This window comes from Chlamydotis macqueenii, chromosome 11 (assembly GCF_036417535.1).
Source record: "Chlamydotis macqueenii isolate bChlMac1 chromosome 11, bChlMac1.mat, whole genome shotgun sequence".
Classification (NCBI taxonomy): domain Eukaryota; kingdom Metazoa; phylum Chordata; class Aves; order Otidiformes; family Otididae; genus Chlamydotis; species Chlamydotis macqueenii.
Window position 1 is genome coordinate 7,714,029 of NC_141566.1, and position 17,687 is coordinate 7,731,715.

At 44.9% G+C, this 17,687-nt stretch overlaps 1 protein-coding gene across 2 annotated transcripts in view; it reads left to right on the plus strand.

Moving 5' to 3' along the window:
- Window positions 1–2,232: 2,232 nt before the first annotated feature.
- NRK (Nik related kinase) overlaps window positions 2,233–17,687 on the plus strand; it is a 96,505-nt gene continuing 81,050 nt past the window's right edge. Inside the window, exons 1-2 of one of the 2 annotated variants that reach the window (XM_086756575.1) lie at window positions 2,233–2,461; window positions 7,109–7,174. In XM_086756575.1, coding sequence (XP_086612701.1) covers window positions 2,405–2,461; window positions 7,109–7,174 — 123 coding nt within the window. In that variant the 5' untranslated portion in view covers window positions 2,233–2,404. The remainder of the gene's footprint in view (window positions 2,462–7,108; window positions 7,175–17,687) is intronic. The other variant, XM_086756574.1, reaches the window with a different exon arrangement.

The following is a 17,687-nucleotide window of genomic DNA, read 5'->3' on the forward strand; positions in this document are numbered from 1 at the left end:
TTCCTGGAAGTTTTTCTGCCACCTGGCTTCACGTAGAAGAGCAAGGTGTGACAGCCTGCTCGCACTTAGCAGTAGCACAAACACCCCCAACTCTGCAGTGCTTTGGGGAGGGCTGGAGCAGAAGCAGGGGGGACACTTGGAGCACAGTTTCTGTTCCTGCAGAACCAGTCATCAGACCAGTGATGAAGAACTTGGGACTTGGAAATCTGGTTCTCCTCTGAAAAGTGGCCTTGTCCTGGTGGCATTTTCGCCCTCAACAGCTCTGTTGTGAATATCCGTGACAAACCCAGCTGTTGCTTCTGTTAGACCTGCAAGACCTTTATGGGGAAAAGATGTGCGGCCGCCTTTGGCAGCGAGGGAAGAATCGCTTGCGAAGCTCTGCCCACAATGGCGCGAGTGGGACTGGGGCATCCACAGAAACTCTGCCAGCAGCAGGCTTTGGAGGAGGGAAGGCGATGAAAGGTGGTGATAAATGCACACAGCAAAGAGATATCGAGACATGCTTGCAGAAATACTACAGGCCATATTCTACTTCTGAAACCAGATTTTCCCATCATTTTTGAGTAGAGCTTTCTGTCAAGTGGAAATTAGTTCTTGGGTTGGAGCATTCACCGGAGGCGAGCAACGCAGGCAGGATTAATTTTGGCAAAGAATCTCAGAGATGGAGCAAGAGAAAGGGCGTTAGGTAGACAACGGCCGGGAGTTTCACACCAGTTCTCACCAGGGAAGCAGGAAGGAAGTGGAAAGTGGCAGGAGACAAAGGACAGCCCGAAGGTTAGAGAAGAGATAAAGAGGGATTGTGAGAAATAACACAAGCAGAAAGGCTGATGATGGATTTATGTAAGGCAGGAAGGCTATAATGGGCAGCAGAACTGTGGCTTAACTTTGACAAAGGTGACGTGAGGGCCAGAATTTTCCAAACGCTGCCCAAGGGAGAGCAGGGGGCTGGGCTGGGCACGGAGAGGGGCTCGGGCTGGGCTGTCACCGCGTGTGGATTTCTGCCCGTCATACTTAGCCGCATTACGCGCGTTTAGTTCTTCGACAAACTTGCACTTTCACGCAGCAATTGGCCTCAGATGTTAGTGGTGCATCAATGGGCTGGCCTACAGATGGACGAAGAGCAAACAGCCAGGGTCACTTGAGCAGATACCGTGCCCCACGTGGGCTGTTTTAAAGGAATACTTTGAAGTTGAGTGATGCATCCGTGTTTCTTTCAAGGAAATTGCCAAATGCTTTTATTACAACACTGCCACTCCGCTGCCGGCATTACGTCTGCCGTGGTGTGCTAATAGGCACCAAAGATGGTTTGACCACTTCTGTGTTGATTTCACGTCTATGACTGTGAAAATACTGATTCAGAATTTCAGCCCCTTTGCTTGCTCTGTGCGAGGGGGCGATGTCCCGGCCCTGAGCATCGTTCAGGAATCTTTTAGGACTTTCTCTCAGTAACGTGCATTTCCACTGATGTTTGTCTCTAAATACGAGGCCTAAAAATATCCACGAGTCCTTCCACCCCACTACAATACAGTTGTACGCTATGTTCTTCCCGCCGTCATAATTACAGGGCGAAGGAGACCATAACGAACAGCTGAGTTTTTATAGCAATGTGCTGCCTTGCAAAGCTCGCTGCAGCACTTTGGGGTGGCCTTGCCAAGGGGGCTGCTGCCCTGCCCCACACCGCGAGGTGCAGCCTTGCCAAGGGGGCTGAGACCATCACCTCCATGGGCTTGTAGTCGTGGCGCTTGTCACCTTAGGGAAAGGGTCTAGAAGTGTTTGTGTGTAATTTTATTATTTTTTTTTTACATGTAGTTCAGTTGTTTAAGTTTGTTTTGGGGTTTTTGTTTGGTTTTTGTTGTTGTTGTTTTGTTTTGTTTTTTAAATGGCTGAGGTGATTCCCTTCACCCCCGTGACCCTGATTGTGCTCCGTGTGCCGTCTGGGAGCAGAATTCCCGGGTGGGAGCGTGGGGAGGGGGGGGCTGGCAGATTCTCCCCCCGACCCCTCCCCGCTGCAGCTCCAGGCCGGGGTTCGGGGCAGCAGCTCGGGGCTCTCGCTGCATCGCGTGGCTCCACCATCCACTCCCGCCGACGGAGTGGCGGGGAAAGCACGCGTGGGGCGGCGGCAGGTGTGTGCGTACCGACCCCCCGCCGCCACGTCACGTCACTTCCTCGCAAACTTTTTTTTTTTTTTTTTTTTTTTTTTTTTTTACACCCGAGGAACTGTCTCCCGCGAAAGTTGCCGGCGGCGGGCGCCCGGCCCTGGGGGCTGCCTCCGCGCCCGCCGAGCGGGGAGGGCTTTTCCGGCCGGGCATGCCCGCCCGCCCGCCCGCGCTCGCCGGGGCACGGCCGTGGGCCGCCCGCGGGACCGTTAGCTCGGGGCGGCGTGGGCCGCCGCGGAGGGCTCGCCATGGCCCGGGACTGCGCCGCCCGCAGCCTGGACGGCATCGACCTGGCAGCGCTGCGGGTAAGGAGCGGTGGGGGGGGGACACGGACGGGACACGACACCCCGCGTGGGGAGTGCGGGAGGTGAAACCCCCCTCCCAGGATTAGGGCTGCGGTCGCCACCGCTGGGCTGTGCAACGGCTTCACCCGATTTATTTTATTTATTTTTTTTTTTTTATCCGCCACTTATCTGAGGAGTTTTCGCTCTGCCGCGCGTGGGGGAGAGGGCGCCGGCGCTGCGGCGTGGGGTGGCGGTGGGACACCCGTGCGGGGTGGCCGAGGAGAGCAGGGCGATGCCATGCGCGCAAACGGGAGGAGTGCAGATGTCGGAGGAGCAGGCGAGGGCTCGGCCGGCGCCGTGGGATGCAAATCCCGGGGGATGCGCAGAGCCGGGCTCCCCCCGCGCCGTGGCCGCGGGCTGGGTCCCTCCGCTCGCACGGGCGCGCCGCTCTGTGCTGCGGGGGGGCCTCCGCCGGAGAGATCGGAAATAATTCCCGCTGGCATTCCCGAGGGTGATGTGAATCTGTGAAAGTGTGGAGACAAAACAAATGAGAAATGAGGATTTTCTGCGAGAAAACATATGCGTGGGGTTTGGGCTTTTGTAGTTTTTTGTTGAGGTTTGGGCTGGCTTTTTTTTCTTTTTTTTTTTTCTTTCTCTTTTTTTTTTTTTTTTTTAAAGCTAGAAAAATCAGAATTCACCTAGTTTGGTATGAATTTTCATCATTATGCTCTTGTGTTTTCAGGTTTTTAACACAGTCCAGGCTTTGCCACATTAAAAGCCACCCTGTCAGTGTTTCACATCTGCAAACAGGGTTGTGTTTGATGCCCCTTAGTTCCACTTCTCTTTTTCACACAGAAGCTGACCGTCTAGCAACCAGTCCAGCTGAGGCAATTTTTTTTTCCTGGGGCAGTCTCCACAGAAGAAGAGATAAAAGTTCAACTGTGGCAAAAAAAGCAGTCAGCCCCAGACAGTGAAATCAAAGCAAGTTACTTTCTAAAAATATCAGGGGGAAAAAAAAAAAGGGCTAGGAGAAGCCTTTGCGATAATCTTGTGACGAGGAGGGTGTTCCAGACCAGAGGTGGAAAGAAAAAAAAGCAGCAGAGACAGTGAAGTTTGTGAAGATGGCACAAGGCTCCTGGTGAGGCAAGCAGAAGTGAGACGAAATAATGGGAGGTCTTTTTTACAGCCTTACCAGATGAACCTTATCTCCTGAAGTAAATTATAAGAAACCATTGTAAGTTTGAAAACGAGTGGTGCTGCACACCAGACGGCGGGCCTTGTGTCAGAACCCTCCCATGCAGAAGCCTGCCAGAGGCTGTAAGCACAGCAAGTTTCAGCCTTGACAGGGAAAGGGACAAATTTCAGAGGAAACCTTTTCAACACATTGGCAGCCTTAGTTTGGGCTTTGTGTTTAGTGAGCAACGTGAAGCAGGTGAGGCTGGGCTGTAGAAATTGTGTAAGGGCAGGTGCTTTACCTTTGCCTTGTCTTGGGTGTTCTCACTGGAGTCTGGAAGCCTGGCAGGATGACACAACTGGGATTTGAGTCATTTTCAAGCTGCATGAGCTGACCTTGCTGCCGTCCTAATGGGTGCTCGCCAGGGCTTTCCCCCTCTCCTGGAAAGAGGTGGTGTGGGGTGCAGTTTCCAAATGTGGCGGGAGCATCTTGTTGGGGTGCTCCTGCCCTGGGTTCATCAGGGCAGACATGGTTAAAAACCCTCTGAGTTGCGGAGGCCCTGTAGAAGAACGTGAGCTTCAGACACTTGTATCTTGTTTAGCTGCAGCGATCGTGCAAAGTGCGTTTCGGTTGGGCTCTTGCCGTGTGCGTTGTTTTCCATTCTGCCTTGCAGAGGAGATGGATGTGGCCTGGGTGCCTCTGGGTCAGCAGTCTTGCTCCTGCCTTTTGAGTACTCTGCAGATGACTTGCAGAAAAGCAAGAAGGCCACCATATGGTACAGTGCATTACAGTAATTAACCTTAACTTGATGAATGTTGAGGCCAGGATTTTGGCATCTGTCAAAGCGGCTCTAGCAATTTGGCACGGGCCGGCTGGTGAAGGGTTAGATGGACCACAGGGCTTAAATGGTAGCTGAGAGGAAGCACTACATCAAAGATGATACCTAACTCCAAGATAATTAAGAAGTTGGCCCATTGTGAAGAATGCCAGCAAACGATGCAGTACTGATGTCCAAGCAAACAAGGGCAATCCAAGGACCAATTCAGAGCCCAGATTAATATCCTTTATGACTCTTAACAAGGCTCGGTTCACTGTGGTGTCCTGATTAAAAGAAGTGAGATGGCCAAGTATTTTGGCTGCACGCAGAGCTGCAGAGGCTTGAGATGTTGGTGCTCAATTGGCTAGCAAGGACAGCTTTTGCTGTATTGAAGTTAATGCTAACATTTATTTAGATAATTGTTTGGGTTTTTCCTGGAGTGTCTGAAACCTTTAGAAGCAAGCTATTAGGATGCTAAATCAGAATGAAATTGACTGGAGGGAGAGAGAGAAGCTGATTTTGAGGCACATTAGATGATTATATTTGCATAATAAGTCAGCTTGGAGAAGAAGAGTGAGGACAGAGTGTGCATTTAATTGAGAGGGACAGTTGCAAACTCCAAGTTGAAAATGCAGTTTAGTTTCCTCTGGGTTCCTGTGCACTAGGAACACCTGTTAATTCAGCAGTGCTACTTTCTGCAGAAGGGGTGTGGAAATGGGGTGCTGCTCGCACTTCCTGCGTAGTAGATACTGTGCACGGAGGACCTTGTCCAGAAGAAGGCCCTTGTCAAAGAGCTGCCATGTGTGTTACCACACGGACCATGTGTGACCCAAGGCACAGCTCTGTGGGAAGGTCGCACATGAGGCAGAGGTTGGTAGCACCCCCCTGTTGCTTTAGCAGCCACAATGGATTATTGCTGAGTTCAGCTCTGCTGAAGCGGAGCGTAGGGCTTGGTTATATCCAAGATGGAAATGAAAAATGAAGACATGAGAAGGAAGCAAGGCACTTACAAAGATCCCAGTGTTGCAAGCGTTCCTATGCCTGTGCTTAGCTCCGTACATGAGTGGTTCCATTGATTTCCTTTTGTGTGAGAGCTTTTTGAAGTCTAGAAGGCCATGTCTTACTACCTTGTCTAAAAAAATAAGAGACAGAAAAGAAATGACACAGACTGGCTTGTGCATGTGTCAAAATTAAGTGATTTCATCTGGTTTATGCATCGTTAATTATTTAAAAAAAAAAGTCTTGTGAGGTTGACAATTCAGAGAGTATAAGATTAAGACTCATTTAACTTAAAGGCAAGGACAAATTAACTCATTAAGACATTCAGTTGGGGAAGTCTGTGCTGTGTTGCTCTGGCAGTGAAAGCTATCGCCGTTTATTGTGACAGTTGAGCCAGTAAAGGCAGAATCTGCTCAGAAAAAAGCCTGTATGTTTCCACTGGGATTTTGCCTGAGTAAACGTTTTCACATCAGATATTAAGAAAGTGTTATTTATATTAACAGAATAACATATAAGTTATATAAGTGGGAGGGAAGAAGTAGCTTGATACCTTAAAAAAAAAAGAGGATGTTTTGCAACCAGGGTCATGGAAATCGTATTTCTGAGATAATAGGCATCAACTGACATGACAGATTGCTGAAACAGATGTGGTAAAGCTGACACATGGAGTTAATAATATTTTATATAAATCTCTCAATGATATCATCCCAAGAAATGAGTGGACTGATAAATGGCTCAGCCAGAAACCAAGAAACTGGTCTCTTGAGTTCTTAATGTTTCTATATAAATTTCTCAAGTGAGTTTTAACCGAAGCAACAGATTTCTTAATGTGCTCAGTCATGCAGGAGTGAACATTTACTTGCCCGTGCCTTGCAGCAAGATGGTCTTCCTATGCCTGAAAGGCTGCAGCACCTCATCATTGGAGAAGGACATCTGCTGCCGTGGCTGGCTATAGAGCAACTGGTGCTGAACTAGAAGAATGAAAGTTGGCTCATGTGGCATGGTACACTGGTCACCTGACGTGTGAACCTTTCATGTAAATTAACAGCAGCCTAGTTTGGGTTCAAAGCCAAGCCTTCAATGTGTCTGTCAAATTCACCTTGTTATGTTTGCAAATCGGGACAATTGAGCATCCTCAGCCTACCTGTAGTGTTAAGATTGCCTGGGATGGTACATTGCCCTTTTGTAAAGTAATTGGACTCAGGTGCTTTACATAGGTCTTTGTTTGTTTGTTTGTTTTCAATTCTGTTATTTAGATTCTTTCCTTTGTTACATTGCTAGTGGCAAGTGTTTCATAGCAGAAGACAGCAGCTCAGCCTCTAGGCTAGCTCAGTGTTTCAAGGCTTAGGAGTAAAGAATAATATCTGTTTATTCCCCATTCTACTGCTGAACTGAAGCTGTTGAATTCTTGTATTCTTTACATATCTCTATTTATTTGTTGTATCTGCCCTATTGCCATGCTACAAATCTTCAACACGTATAGACTTTTGAGCAACTTGACTGAAAACTTTAACGTTAACATATTTCTTACGCTGTTATTTGGCTATTCCCCTTCAGTGTGTAATACAGATTGTTAGGAGATGTGCCACAGACATTTTGTTTTGATTGTGCATAGTTATGCTCCATTATGAAGCGGTTACTTTGCTGCAAATAACCTTATTTCTTCTGCTTTTTGCAGGACCCTGCAGGAATATTTGAACTGGTGCAGGTTGTTGGAAATGGGACGTATGGACAAGTCTATAAGGTTTGGATGCCTCTTTAATTTATGATGCTGTTCTTGATCAAGTTTTTTTTTCCGGAAGCAGAAATGAGCACCATTTAAGAACGTAGACAATATTGTTCCAGTAATAGCCTGTTTTATCTTGCTGTCTTCTCTGTGTAATGCAAAATGGTGTCACCTGTGAAACTCGGTGCCCTTTCCTTCTGCCCTGTTTTCACTTCCCTGCTGCCAGAGGTCGGATAAGCATGTTGGCTTGCATACTGGCTTCCCTCTGCCCTGTTTTTTCTGTCCTGTGACTATTTTCTCTTCTTCAAGGTTATTTAAGAGGTGACTGGCATAAGTTAACAGCAATGATGGCTAAATTTGGCCTGGATTGAGTGGAACGCTCAGCCGGGACTAAACCAGCAGTGCTCTTCAAGACAGAGATGTTGATTAACTCTGCTCTCCAGGCAGGCTATGAAGTTTTTGATTTCCATTATTACCTTTGTCGCTGTGCTATCAAAGCAGAATTACCAGTCAAGAAACTACAGCAATTGCTGTGTTGCTCCCATTTGGAGAAGACAGAGGAAGGAAAAGGCCATGCTGCCGAACCCTTAGATGTACACCAGAAGAGTAACGGCGCTGGAGGAAGCTGTCTGGCCTTGCTTCTCCCTCAGGTCCCACTGCCGACAAGCTCCTGCGTGACGGGTGTTTGTACTGGTGCAGGCTCTTTCCGCATTGATCCCCTATTGCAGGAAGAATGCAGAAGGGGGCCCTGATGGAGAAATGCAGGAGTGTTCATCTTTCTCCAGTTTCCAATGCATTGAATGCGTGTTACATTTTGTTGTCCATCCGCTTGTGGCAGATCTGCTGCGATCACGTTTTGGTTTCCCTTTAAAGCTTTAGATACTCTTTCAAAGATTCTGGAAAATCCTCTGCAGAAGCAGTTCTAGGGAGTTCCTGCTTTCCCATACTACATTTTTTAAACTTATTTTTATATCAGAAGCAGGATCTTTCTCATGTAACTCTTTGTTGCTGTAATTAAGTCTGTTGTTTCTGAGATTGTCATTCAGGTACTGAGGTCGGTACTACTGAATTAAAAATAGGAGATCAGGGGTTCACATGGGCAGGTTAGAAGCCAGGAGACGTTCAGGGCTGCTGTTGTCAATGTAATCACAGAGCTTTCTACCAGTAAAAGATCCTAAAGCTCCCAAATGGCCTCTGAAATAGTTCCCTTTGTTTTCTGCCTGGATTTATTTTATATTGAGAGGGAAAAATTTCAATCTAGTCATCTTTTAAGGATGTTGAGGGTGAATCAGCTGCTAAATCATGGCAGAAGTAGGAAGGAGCAACATAGTTTGCTACTCTGCCACAAGAAAATGTTTTGAGCTACTGTGTGGTTCACTGGAATGTTAGTTGCCAAATTGTGTAAGCAATATTGACAATGACAATTAAAAACTGTACCCAAAGGCTGCTCTGCTCTCCACAGAGCATCCAAGAGACCCGGGTCTGACAGCTCTGGATGCTGGGTGGCTTGAATCTCGGTTCATTCTGTACCTGAAGTAGCTGAAAACACCTAAGCCAAGCACTGAGAGAGGGGGTCTTGCAAGGCCGAGGGGAACCTTTGTGCATGTTTGTCACACGATGGAGAGATTATGGACTCTGTGTAACCTGGGCTCTGTGAAAGCACACCCATAACAGAGGCTTTGTTCGTATGAACTTGTGCCATCACTGAACGTAGGGTGTTTTGCTGGGGCTTGCTTAGGGGATGGAGCTGCTCTTTGCCGGAGGATGATGGTGAGCCACGCAGCTGAAGACAACAGGTGATGACAGCTGAGATGGAGAGATAAGAAGCGTGTGCTCCAAAGTGCAGGCGGACAGCTTGGTCTCCATTGTGAACAGTTTTCACACAGCCCAAAGCTCCTGTGTCTTTGGAAATACCTCTGCAGAAGATGCTGAGCATCAACTGGAAGCGGTGTCTTCCTGGTGCTGGCCTGGCAACCAGAGCAAATGTCTATTGTCTCTCAAGATGGATAGTTGCAATGGAACAACTGCTCCTGAAATGACCATAAAAACTTAGACTATGGTGTTCACTTCCCTCTTTCACTGCTGGTCATCTGTCCTTCAGTCTATACAGTGCTAGGACCGACGGAGTGAATTGGGGAATGCTGGAATCGTTTTGTAGTTTGTCTAGCATAGGCTTGTGATCATAAATATTTAAGTTATAAAGTAATCTCAGTTATCCATATAATGTACTCGTGTCATTACAGCACGTTTTTATTCTCCAGAGGTGTCAGAATTTTCCATACATTCAGAAATAGATGCACATAGTAGTTTGCACATAATCAAAGCAAAGCTTATTTCAGGCTAAATAAACTACGTCCAGGATTACGGAATTGCTTGGTTGGCTGTGAAGATGATTCATAAGGCTATATGTTTTAATATATGCAGCTCCATAAAAATGAAAATAAAATTTAGAGGATTCATCATTAGATTTGGAAAACAATGTTTAACCAATTTATTGAAGGAGAGTATTGTTCATACTGAATTATTCCAGACCAGTTCCAGTTCAGTGTCTTTTAAAATGAAATGGGAGAGGTATAAATTGTACCCGTGATAATGGGTAGCTGTCTAGAAATGTTATGAAGTTGAGATTTGCATATAATAACTGACTAAAAGCTAGCAGATTTTTTGACAACTTATGAAGTAGTGGGATGTAAATATGCCAGGACTGGCAACTTCAGCCTTTTGGAAAGTATGAATTAGACAGTAAAATTCAGATGGTACCCAGAAGTCATGAGGCTTAGGCTTCATTATCTCTTGAAATGACAGATGAGTTTTTCAGTTAATTGCTGGCTTCTGGGAGCTGAAATCTGAAGAACAATGCTATGTAAGAGGCGATTCTGAATAAGGTCATGGAGGGTGGTAGCAGAGAGTCTTCTCCGAAGGCAGGTGGAGGTAGTGCGTTTGCTGGTGGTTGGAGAAGTATGAATGAGTATTTACTCTCTCATGAGTGGACACCTGACAGTGTTGTGATCTGCTTAATTCTTTGCCTACTCCCATTACCTCCAGAAATTAGATTGTATGGATGCTTTGTTTTCCTTCCACGGTTGGACTCTATTGCTGTGAAGTGCTGGATGGTGATCATGTGTCACCCTGGGTGTAGGACCGTTGTACCTTGCTCTGTGCTTGTGTGTTTAGTAATAACTAAACTGTAAGTTTCAGGGGATGAAATGTTTGGGGTTTTTTTCCTGCAGACACTTCAGCTGTTAGTTTCATATTCTTTGATGAGTGGTGTGTCTGCAGTAGGAGCCTGTTTAATGCATTTTCTATGTTTTAGTTTTCAGTGCAGGGTCATTTTTCTAATGGGTGAATGAGGAAAGGGTGAGGTGGGGCAGCTGAAGTGCGTGCCATTTTTGAAGTGTTTGGGTCAGACAATTGCTCTTGAGCTCTGGTAGAGAGTATGAGACTGAGTTTATAGCTGCTTTGTTTTTTCTAGTTATAAAGAGGGATTGCTCCTAATGACACTCATTCAGCTGTGCTCTGAGAGTCCTCATCCTTCTGAAAGAGTTTTCATGGGCCAGATGAGGTCATGAGCAGCATCTGTGCAATCCGCTTGTTTTCTGATGTCGAGAGGCACCTGGCTGGGGCTTTTGACTTCCTTTGTCCTGATGATGTGGATTAGCCCTCTCCTGGGGTCCACATTTTGAAGTGGCCTAGGGAATGAGAGGTCAGTGTCTTTGGCAGGTTCCAGGGGCTGATGTTTTTTTTGGAGTATGGTCTTGCAGGCTGATGATAAACTGTGACAGATTTACAGCTGCTGTGTGTGCAAAATGGTTGTATGTTTAATGGAGTCTGAGGGCAGAGGGAACTTGAGAGAGGTGCTCTGTTTTAGGAACTGTGAGAATCAAAGGGGAAGAAGTGGCTTCCCGGTAATGCAGGCGATGAAGACGAACCAGTGCTGTTGTTGGGGCATAGCGGAGGGTGCAACCATCCTTGCCTTCCCGTAGTGGCTCTGCACAGCTAATATTCTTATTTCGATGTAGTCACATAAGATTCTGGATACAAAAAGAAAACAAGTCTCAGTAAGGAAGTGGTTTGGGGTTTTTTGTTGGTTTTTTTTGGTTTTTTTTAAATACAGATGGTTTTTGGCCTTGAATCATGCTTCAGTTGTTGGTGTGAGTTAGGAGGTATTCTACTGCTGATGTACTGTGGCAGGAGTGTAGGGAAGCATAAATATGACTTTTCAGTTTATCTTAAACAATTTGAAAGTCTGCTAAGCTCTTCATAATTAATGTCTGTGAATAACTGACTGAAGTAATTGAGACCAATTTGGGAGGGGTGGGGAAGCAGTGTGGTTGGTTTTTTTTTTTTTTTTTGGGTTTTTTTTTTTTTGGGGGGGGGGGGGACTTGGTGCAGCATGGAAAGAATCACAACACTGTGCTGAGTTATGAAGTGTTAAAGTTTGTGGACCATATTGAAAACCTTAATTGATGGTAGCACCTCAGGCTAAATGGAAGAAACATGGCAGTTGTGTTCAGTGCAATCCAGAAGGTGAATATGTATAAAACTTCGAAACCAGCCCTTCTGGGGGCAAGTCACAAGTAGCCACCTTCTGAAGAACTTGTCTCAATGCTGAAATGCAATTTCAATGTCTCCAAACTGCCACAAACGGAGACATTAATAATGTCATGTCGTCTGTTATCAGTTGTGGGCAGTTACAGATCTCAAGTCACTCATAGCCCTCAAGGCACTGAGATTTTGATGAGTAAGTAGGGAAATCAGTTGTCTATAGAAATGACAAAATGCTACTTTCTGTTTCGCTAGCAGTTGGTAGAAGTGCTTCTTTGTCTATTTGTTTTCTTTATTTGGATTTCTGCTAGCGTAGATTATCTTGTCCACATGAAAAACAAGTTAATTATTGTAGGCAGCAGAGTATGAAGAAGTATTGCTGCAGCGTACTGGATGGAGTCAACAACTCATTGTGTAGATCCTTGGTTCCGTAGTGCAAACAAAGAATGGAGATTGCCTGCTAATCCTGCCAACAGGGATCTCTTTCAGGAGCAAGTCTGAGTTTAGTATGTACTACTGCCATTGTAGTAAGACCTGAAACGCTGTGGCGTTTATGAACAGGTTACCTTGAAAGCTTAGTGTGTAGGGCTGTAATATCACTAATACACTGGAGAGGTGTGCTTTGGTGTTTCAGTATTTCACTTCATGACTCTGATTTTTTTTTTTTAATAACACCTGTGAAGTCTGCATGCTACTAGATGTGTTTCTTCCTCTTCTCTTAGTTGCCTGCAACTCCTAAATGCCCTCCAACACATGTCTATGTGCTTTTCTGAAAGCTTCCATGCCACCATGTAGGTCCTTCTCCTCCTCCGTCAGAAAGGATGTGTGGTTGGCAGCGCACCCTTGCAGCAACAAGGGCAAACCGTGCCTTGGGCTACATCAGCAAGAGCGCAGCAAACAAATTTGGGGATGTGATTACTTTCGCTGCTCTTGTTAGGCCCCACCTAGAGTACTCTGTCCCATCTTTGCTCCCCTACTTCCAGAGAGACATTGGGAAACTGGAAAGGGTCCAACAGAAGGCCACCAAAACATGCATAGGGTTGAAGAACTTTACGTATGAAAAAGGAAAGGCTGAAGGAACTGGATTTTTTTCCAACCTAGGGAAGAGAAGGCTGAGGGCAATCTAGTCACAGTCTTCAAGTGCTTCAACGATAGTTTGTATGGAGGGTGGAAGTACAGGGCTGTACAGGACAAGTGCAACCAGGTGCAGGTCACTCAGGGGAAATTCCGTCGGTGTATAAGAGCAAAACCTCTTCACTGTGAGAACAAGTCAGCATTGGAATAAGTTTCCCAGGGTGGTGGTGGAGTCACCCTTGCTAGAAATAGCCAAGACTGTTTGACATTGTCTTGGGTAACCAAACGTAAGGCCTTGCATTCAATAGAAGATGAGACCATATGTGCCCAGAAGTCTTCTCCAATCTTGATTTGAGTAGAGGGCTTTGAGTACAGGACATGTGAATCTCAGTGGGTAGAACATACCTACTGTCAGTCCAGCCTACTAGATTGTGAATGACTGACTTGGAGAATACACAAAAAGTAAGAGGAATGACTTTTATTTGAAAAATATATAGGAAATAGGTAGTGTATCGGTATATTTAGTTGTCAAAGTGAGGAGCATTTTTTTTCTGATAGTGTATGGGTGCGTTTTTTTGTTTTCCTTTTGTTTTTGTTTTTTTTTTTTTTAATCTGGGCTTCTCTGCTTTGTATGGCAATGCCAAACTGTATTCAGCACTGGAATTTAAAATAATGGATCATACATGCGAAATTAATTAGCAAATCGTGAAGTCCTTGTTCTAGTTAGTGAATATTTCAGAGGAACTCAATTAAGATTCTTAAGTGTAGGACTAGTTTATCAAAAATAGAAGAGTAAGGATGTGAAAACCTCTCAGCTGTGGAGTGCTTCTGTACAATAAAGGCTCTTTGACTGAGCAGAGCAATGTACAATAATTAGATGTGCCACATCAGCCATTAGAGAATTGTAAAACCCTTGCAAATAATTTGTCGGCAGGCCTGCGGCTTCCAGCTCCTCCATGTTTTGGACCTGAATGTCCATATGGGAGAGTGTAATGCATTTTCATCCTGAACTGGTGGCATTTTGAGCTCATGTTGCGTAACACTTCAGATGTTGGCACTGGGACATGCTATTTTGAAGGTAAGGGAATGTGCTAAAAATGCACTGGTGGTAATACCAGCATCGTAGGAAACAGTTCAAGGTCTTAATTCCCCACTCAAGCACTTTGCTACACTTTAAGCACCTCACTAGTGACATTGATTGCAGTACTCCTGACTGCTCTGCCGCTCCCAGAGTCACGTCTACATGAAGATATGCATCAGAGTGACCAGCGCTTTGCTTGCCTTAGTTATACAATACCTGAGCAACTGAGAAGTATTTTGTTTTATGTTATCTTGTCTTCAGAATAGATCAGTGGACTTGGGGGAAAACTTGTGAGAAATTCTGTTTGCAGTCCAGAAAACCTCCCAGACATGTAATGAGCTATTGCAGTTAATGAATGAATAATAGGATATTACTTAATTTTCAACAGCAGAAAACTTAGTGTTTTGTTTCTAGTTGTTTGAGATGACTTCCATTGCAGGTGGGCTTTAGTAACTGTACCTTTTTCTGAATGAAACTTCAGAAGGACTTTAGTGCCTTGCAAGCACACATCGCCTTACCTCCATTCCTCTGATTCTTTCTTACAGCTTCACGTGAGTGGTACTTTCCAGGTCTGCTCTAACTCCCTGAAGGATGCATGTACATTTTTTGAAAGTCCCTTTTTGATATCTCTGGGTTATAGCTAGTAGAGCGTAATAAAAGGAACGTATCAGTTGATTTCCCAAAAATATCCATAGTCTGCTTGTCTTTTAAAATTATTGTTATTGTTATGTGTATTTCATGGACTTATCCAGCATTCAGTGCTTTAAACTTGACAGTGTGATGAATTGGTCTAAGGAACTGTGTGGAGTGTGTGCTGCTCTCCTGTCCTTTCCTAGTACATATTCTCTTAAGTTTCATGCTCAGTCTTCAGGTGCTTTTTCGTAAGAATGTGTTTGAATTCATTTATGCCTGAGGAACCCATATTTTTGTACAAGAGTCATCCATAATAGTGTTTTATCATTTGCTCTTTGAGTATTCAACAATTTCGTTATGTTGAGTGAAATAGCCAAGTCCTGCAGGATGAGCTCTTGGGGACCAAAAGCTAGTTTCTGGGATGTGTTTTAGAAATGTAAATTGCAACCCTGGTCTGAAAGAGGCTTTTTACCAGTGTGCTGAGTGGGGTCTCCAATAATCCAAGCAGTAGGGCTTTGTTGCAGGTGTCGCTGGGTAATCCGGTGTAATGGATCGGTATTTTCCGTGGGTTGGACGTAGCGCGGCATTTCCAGCGTGCACAGACCAGCAGTTGTGCACAGCGCGACTGTTGCAAGGCCGTTCGCTTTTAGCACAGGCCTGGAGCTGGCTTGTGGCAGTAGCAGGCCCTTCATTGTGTTGTTTTTCTGGAGCAAACAGAAGTAAATAGCATTAAAGAATTGTTTTAGTTTGTTACTCAGATGAAGTCATGAGCCTGGTGATTTGCTGTCCTGCGAAAGCCACGTGCTGATTTGTGCCTGGGTGAAGGTTGTGCAGGAGTCTGCCAATTCAGGCAGCGAGACTTTTAGCGCTGGGGATGGGAAGTGCAGAAATAGGAGGGATATTCCCACAGCTTCACCCTGACATGGTCGGCTGCTGTGGACAATTGCCGTGGCTCCTCTTCCACGCTCTCTGAGTTACCCTCCAAATAGCAGAGGCCAGGACCGTGTGGACCACCAGCTATGTGAGGTGCAGGGCGCAGGGGGAGAGGGGTGGCTGAGACAACTGGCCAACACAGCTGGCAGCAGAACCGGTGCCACGAACAGCGTGGTCCTTGTGCTTGCTGCTGGGAAGAGCTCCTCCAGAGAGCACGTCTTGTTAGGTCTACAAGTGCCACGTGGCTTCACGCAGGGCTCTGTGATGATGCTGCTGTGAGTTTCTTGGGGCTCTGGGTGAAAGCAGCGTTTGGCCTACCTGTAATCTTCCCACTGGCTTTAAAGCCAAGCGTGGCTGGGCCTGGTGGTACCACAGCTCTTCAGTCTGTGGCTGCCTGGGTGGACAGCAGCAGAATCTGGTGGGGCAATTGTTGACTCTGCCCTTCCAAGGCATTTGTGGGGAAATTGAGCTTAAAAGCTAGTTTTCATTGTCAGCTGGGGTCAAACAGCTTGCACAGTCAGTACATGCAGGTGCAGGTCAGCCCCTTGTCCCATCATAATGAAATTTCCAGTAAGTAATTTTAAATTGTAATGTCCAGCATCAATTGTAAAATCCATAAATGTGATGAAACTGTGCTTCTCCTGTCTGGTGTTCAGCTGTTCTCAGGCTGCTGGCCAGCGGTAATTTTCTTGGCCTGCGCAGATCCATGAATATGGATCTGGGGAATAAAATTAAAGGAGAAACTATCTTTCAGCTGTTTGTAATATAATTTTATTTTTTAAAGCCCTTGTGTGTTATAAGCCTGCCCTCATAACCTACCGACTTCGTGAAATTCCTGAAAAATTTCTAAGATTTGCTTTAGAAGCACCTTTTCAAAGGTTAATCCTTCCCCATCCCCTTCTTTTTCCCCAGGAAACATGAAAATTTAGTGACTTCTGAGATCTTAGGGAGGGAACGATCCAGAAGGCACATTTTGTAGCAAACTGTGGCCTTTTGAGTGCCCTGCACAAGTAGTGTTGTTAGCTAATACGTAATAGCTAGTGTGTGGTCTGTGGTAGTGCTTTTGGGTGCTCCCACCGTGCACAAAATACAGTTTTTTGTAAAGGTAAGAGAGGGGTTGACACGGGCAGCTGCACTTCAGGAGATGCAGCTTTTCTTCTTGCCTCTGCCTCTCACAGTTGCTCCAAACCACATGAATTTGCTGGAAATGGAGCTCTCCTTATGACTGCAGCTGTTAAAATGGAGGCGGTCCGTGTTTTTGTAAAGCGTCTTGGGATTCTGGTTAGGAGGAATTGGTGTGCTCACGGAGGTGATTTGTGAGAATTGGTTAGCAGCCACTAACTACACGCTGTTTGAAAACAGTTTCACTCAAATCAAAACATACCGAGTTCAACAGAAATGTTAGTGGGAAATTTTTAAGAAATGCATTGGCTTTCGTTTTCAAACGTTGTTTCAGAAACATCAAAACATTGCATTTCGTTTGCTTTCTTTGAACATACAGTTTAATTTAGCAAGATGCTTAATATTTCATAGATTGTCTTTTAGTACTGCGTACTCGAGAAAAAAATAAGTACTATCATACTGAAATAATTTGGCATTCCAAAATAAATGTGAATATTAATGTGAATTCTTCTGAGTTTCCATTCTTTGAGGAGTGTTCACAACTGAAAGTGAGACCGGTTGGCAAAATACTGACATTTTGTTGAAGTTTACTGAATACTGGAGTTGACTAAATTCCATTTTCTGACTCTACATTTGTGCAGTTGCTGCGTCTGATCTCAGCACTTTTGATGCAATTTTCCCTTGTATTTATGTTGTTAAAAGTAGAAACATTTTGAGGAAAAGGGCATAAGAGGAACATGCAATGGTCTTCTGAAAATATTTACTTAATGAACTTGAGGAATTTTCTGTCTTGTGTATTATGCTAAATTTTAGCGTGGATTTTTCCTACTGTTTAAAAATAACAAGAGAGTAACCAATTTACTGATTATTTCTGCTGTAGTAGATTTGTCTACTCTTGTTTTACTCTTGGCTTTAAACCTATGAACAATTATACTAAAATATGCAACAAAAGCAACATAAAATAAATATGCATATGGCTTAGGTAATGGACTCTCAAATGTATTATTTACAGAGATTGTCCATGATGTTGTCTTGTTATATGGAAAAAGGTAAGAGCCAGGAAAAAATGTTTTTTCTTTAATATTTGTTTTTTCCAGTCTAACATGAAATATTTATTGTAACAGGATTCTTGCAAACATTCTG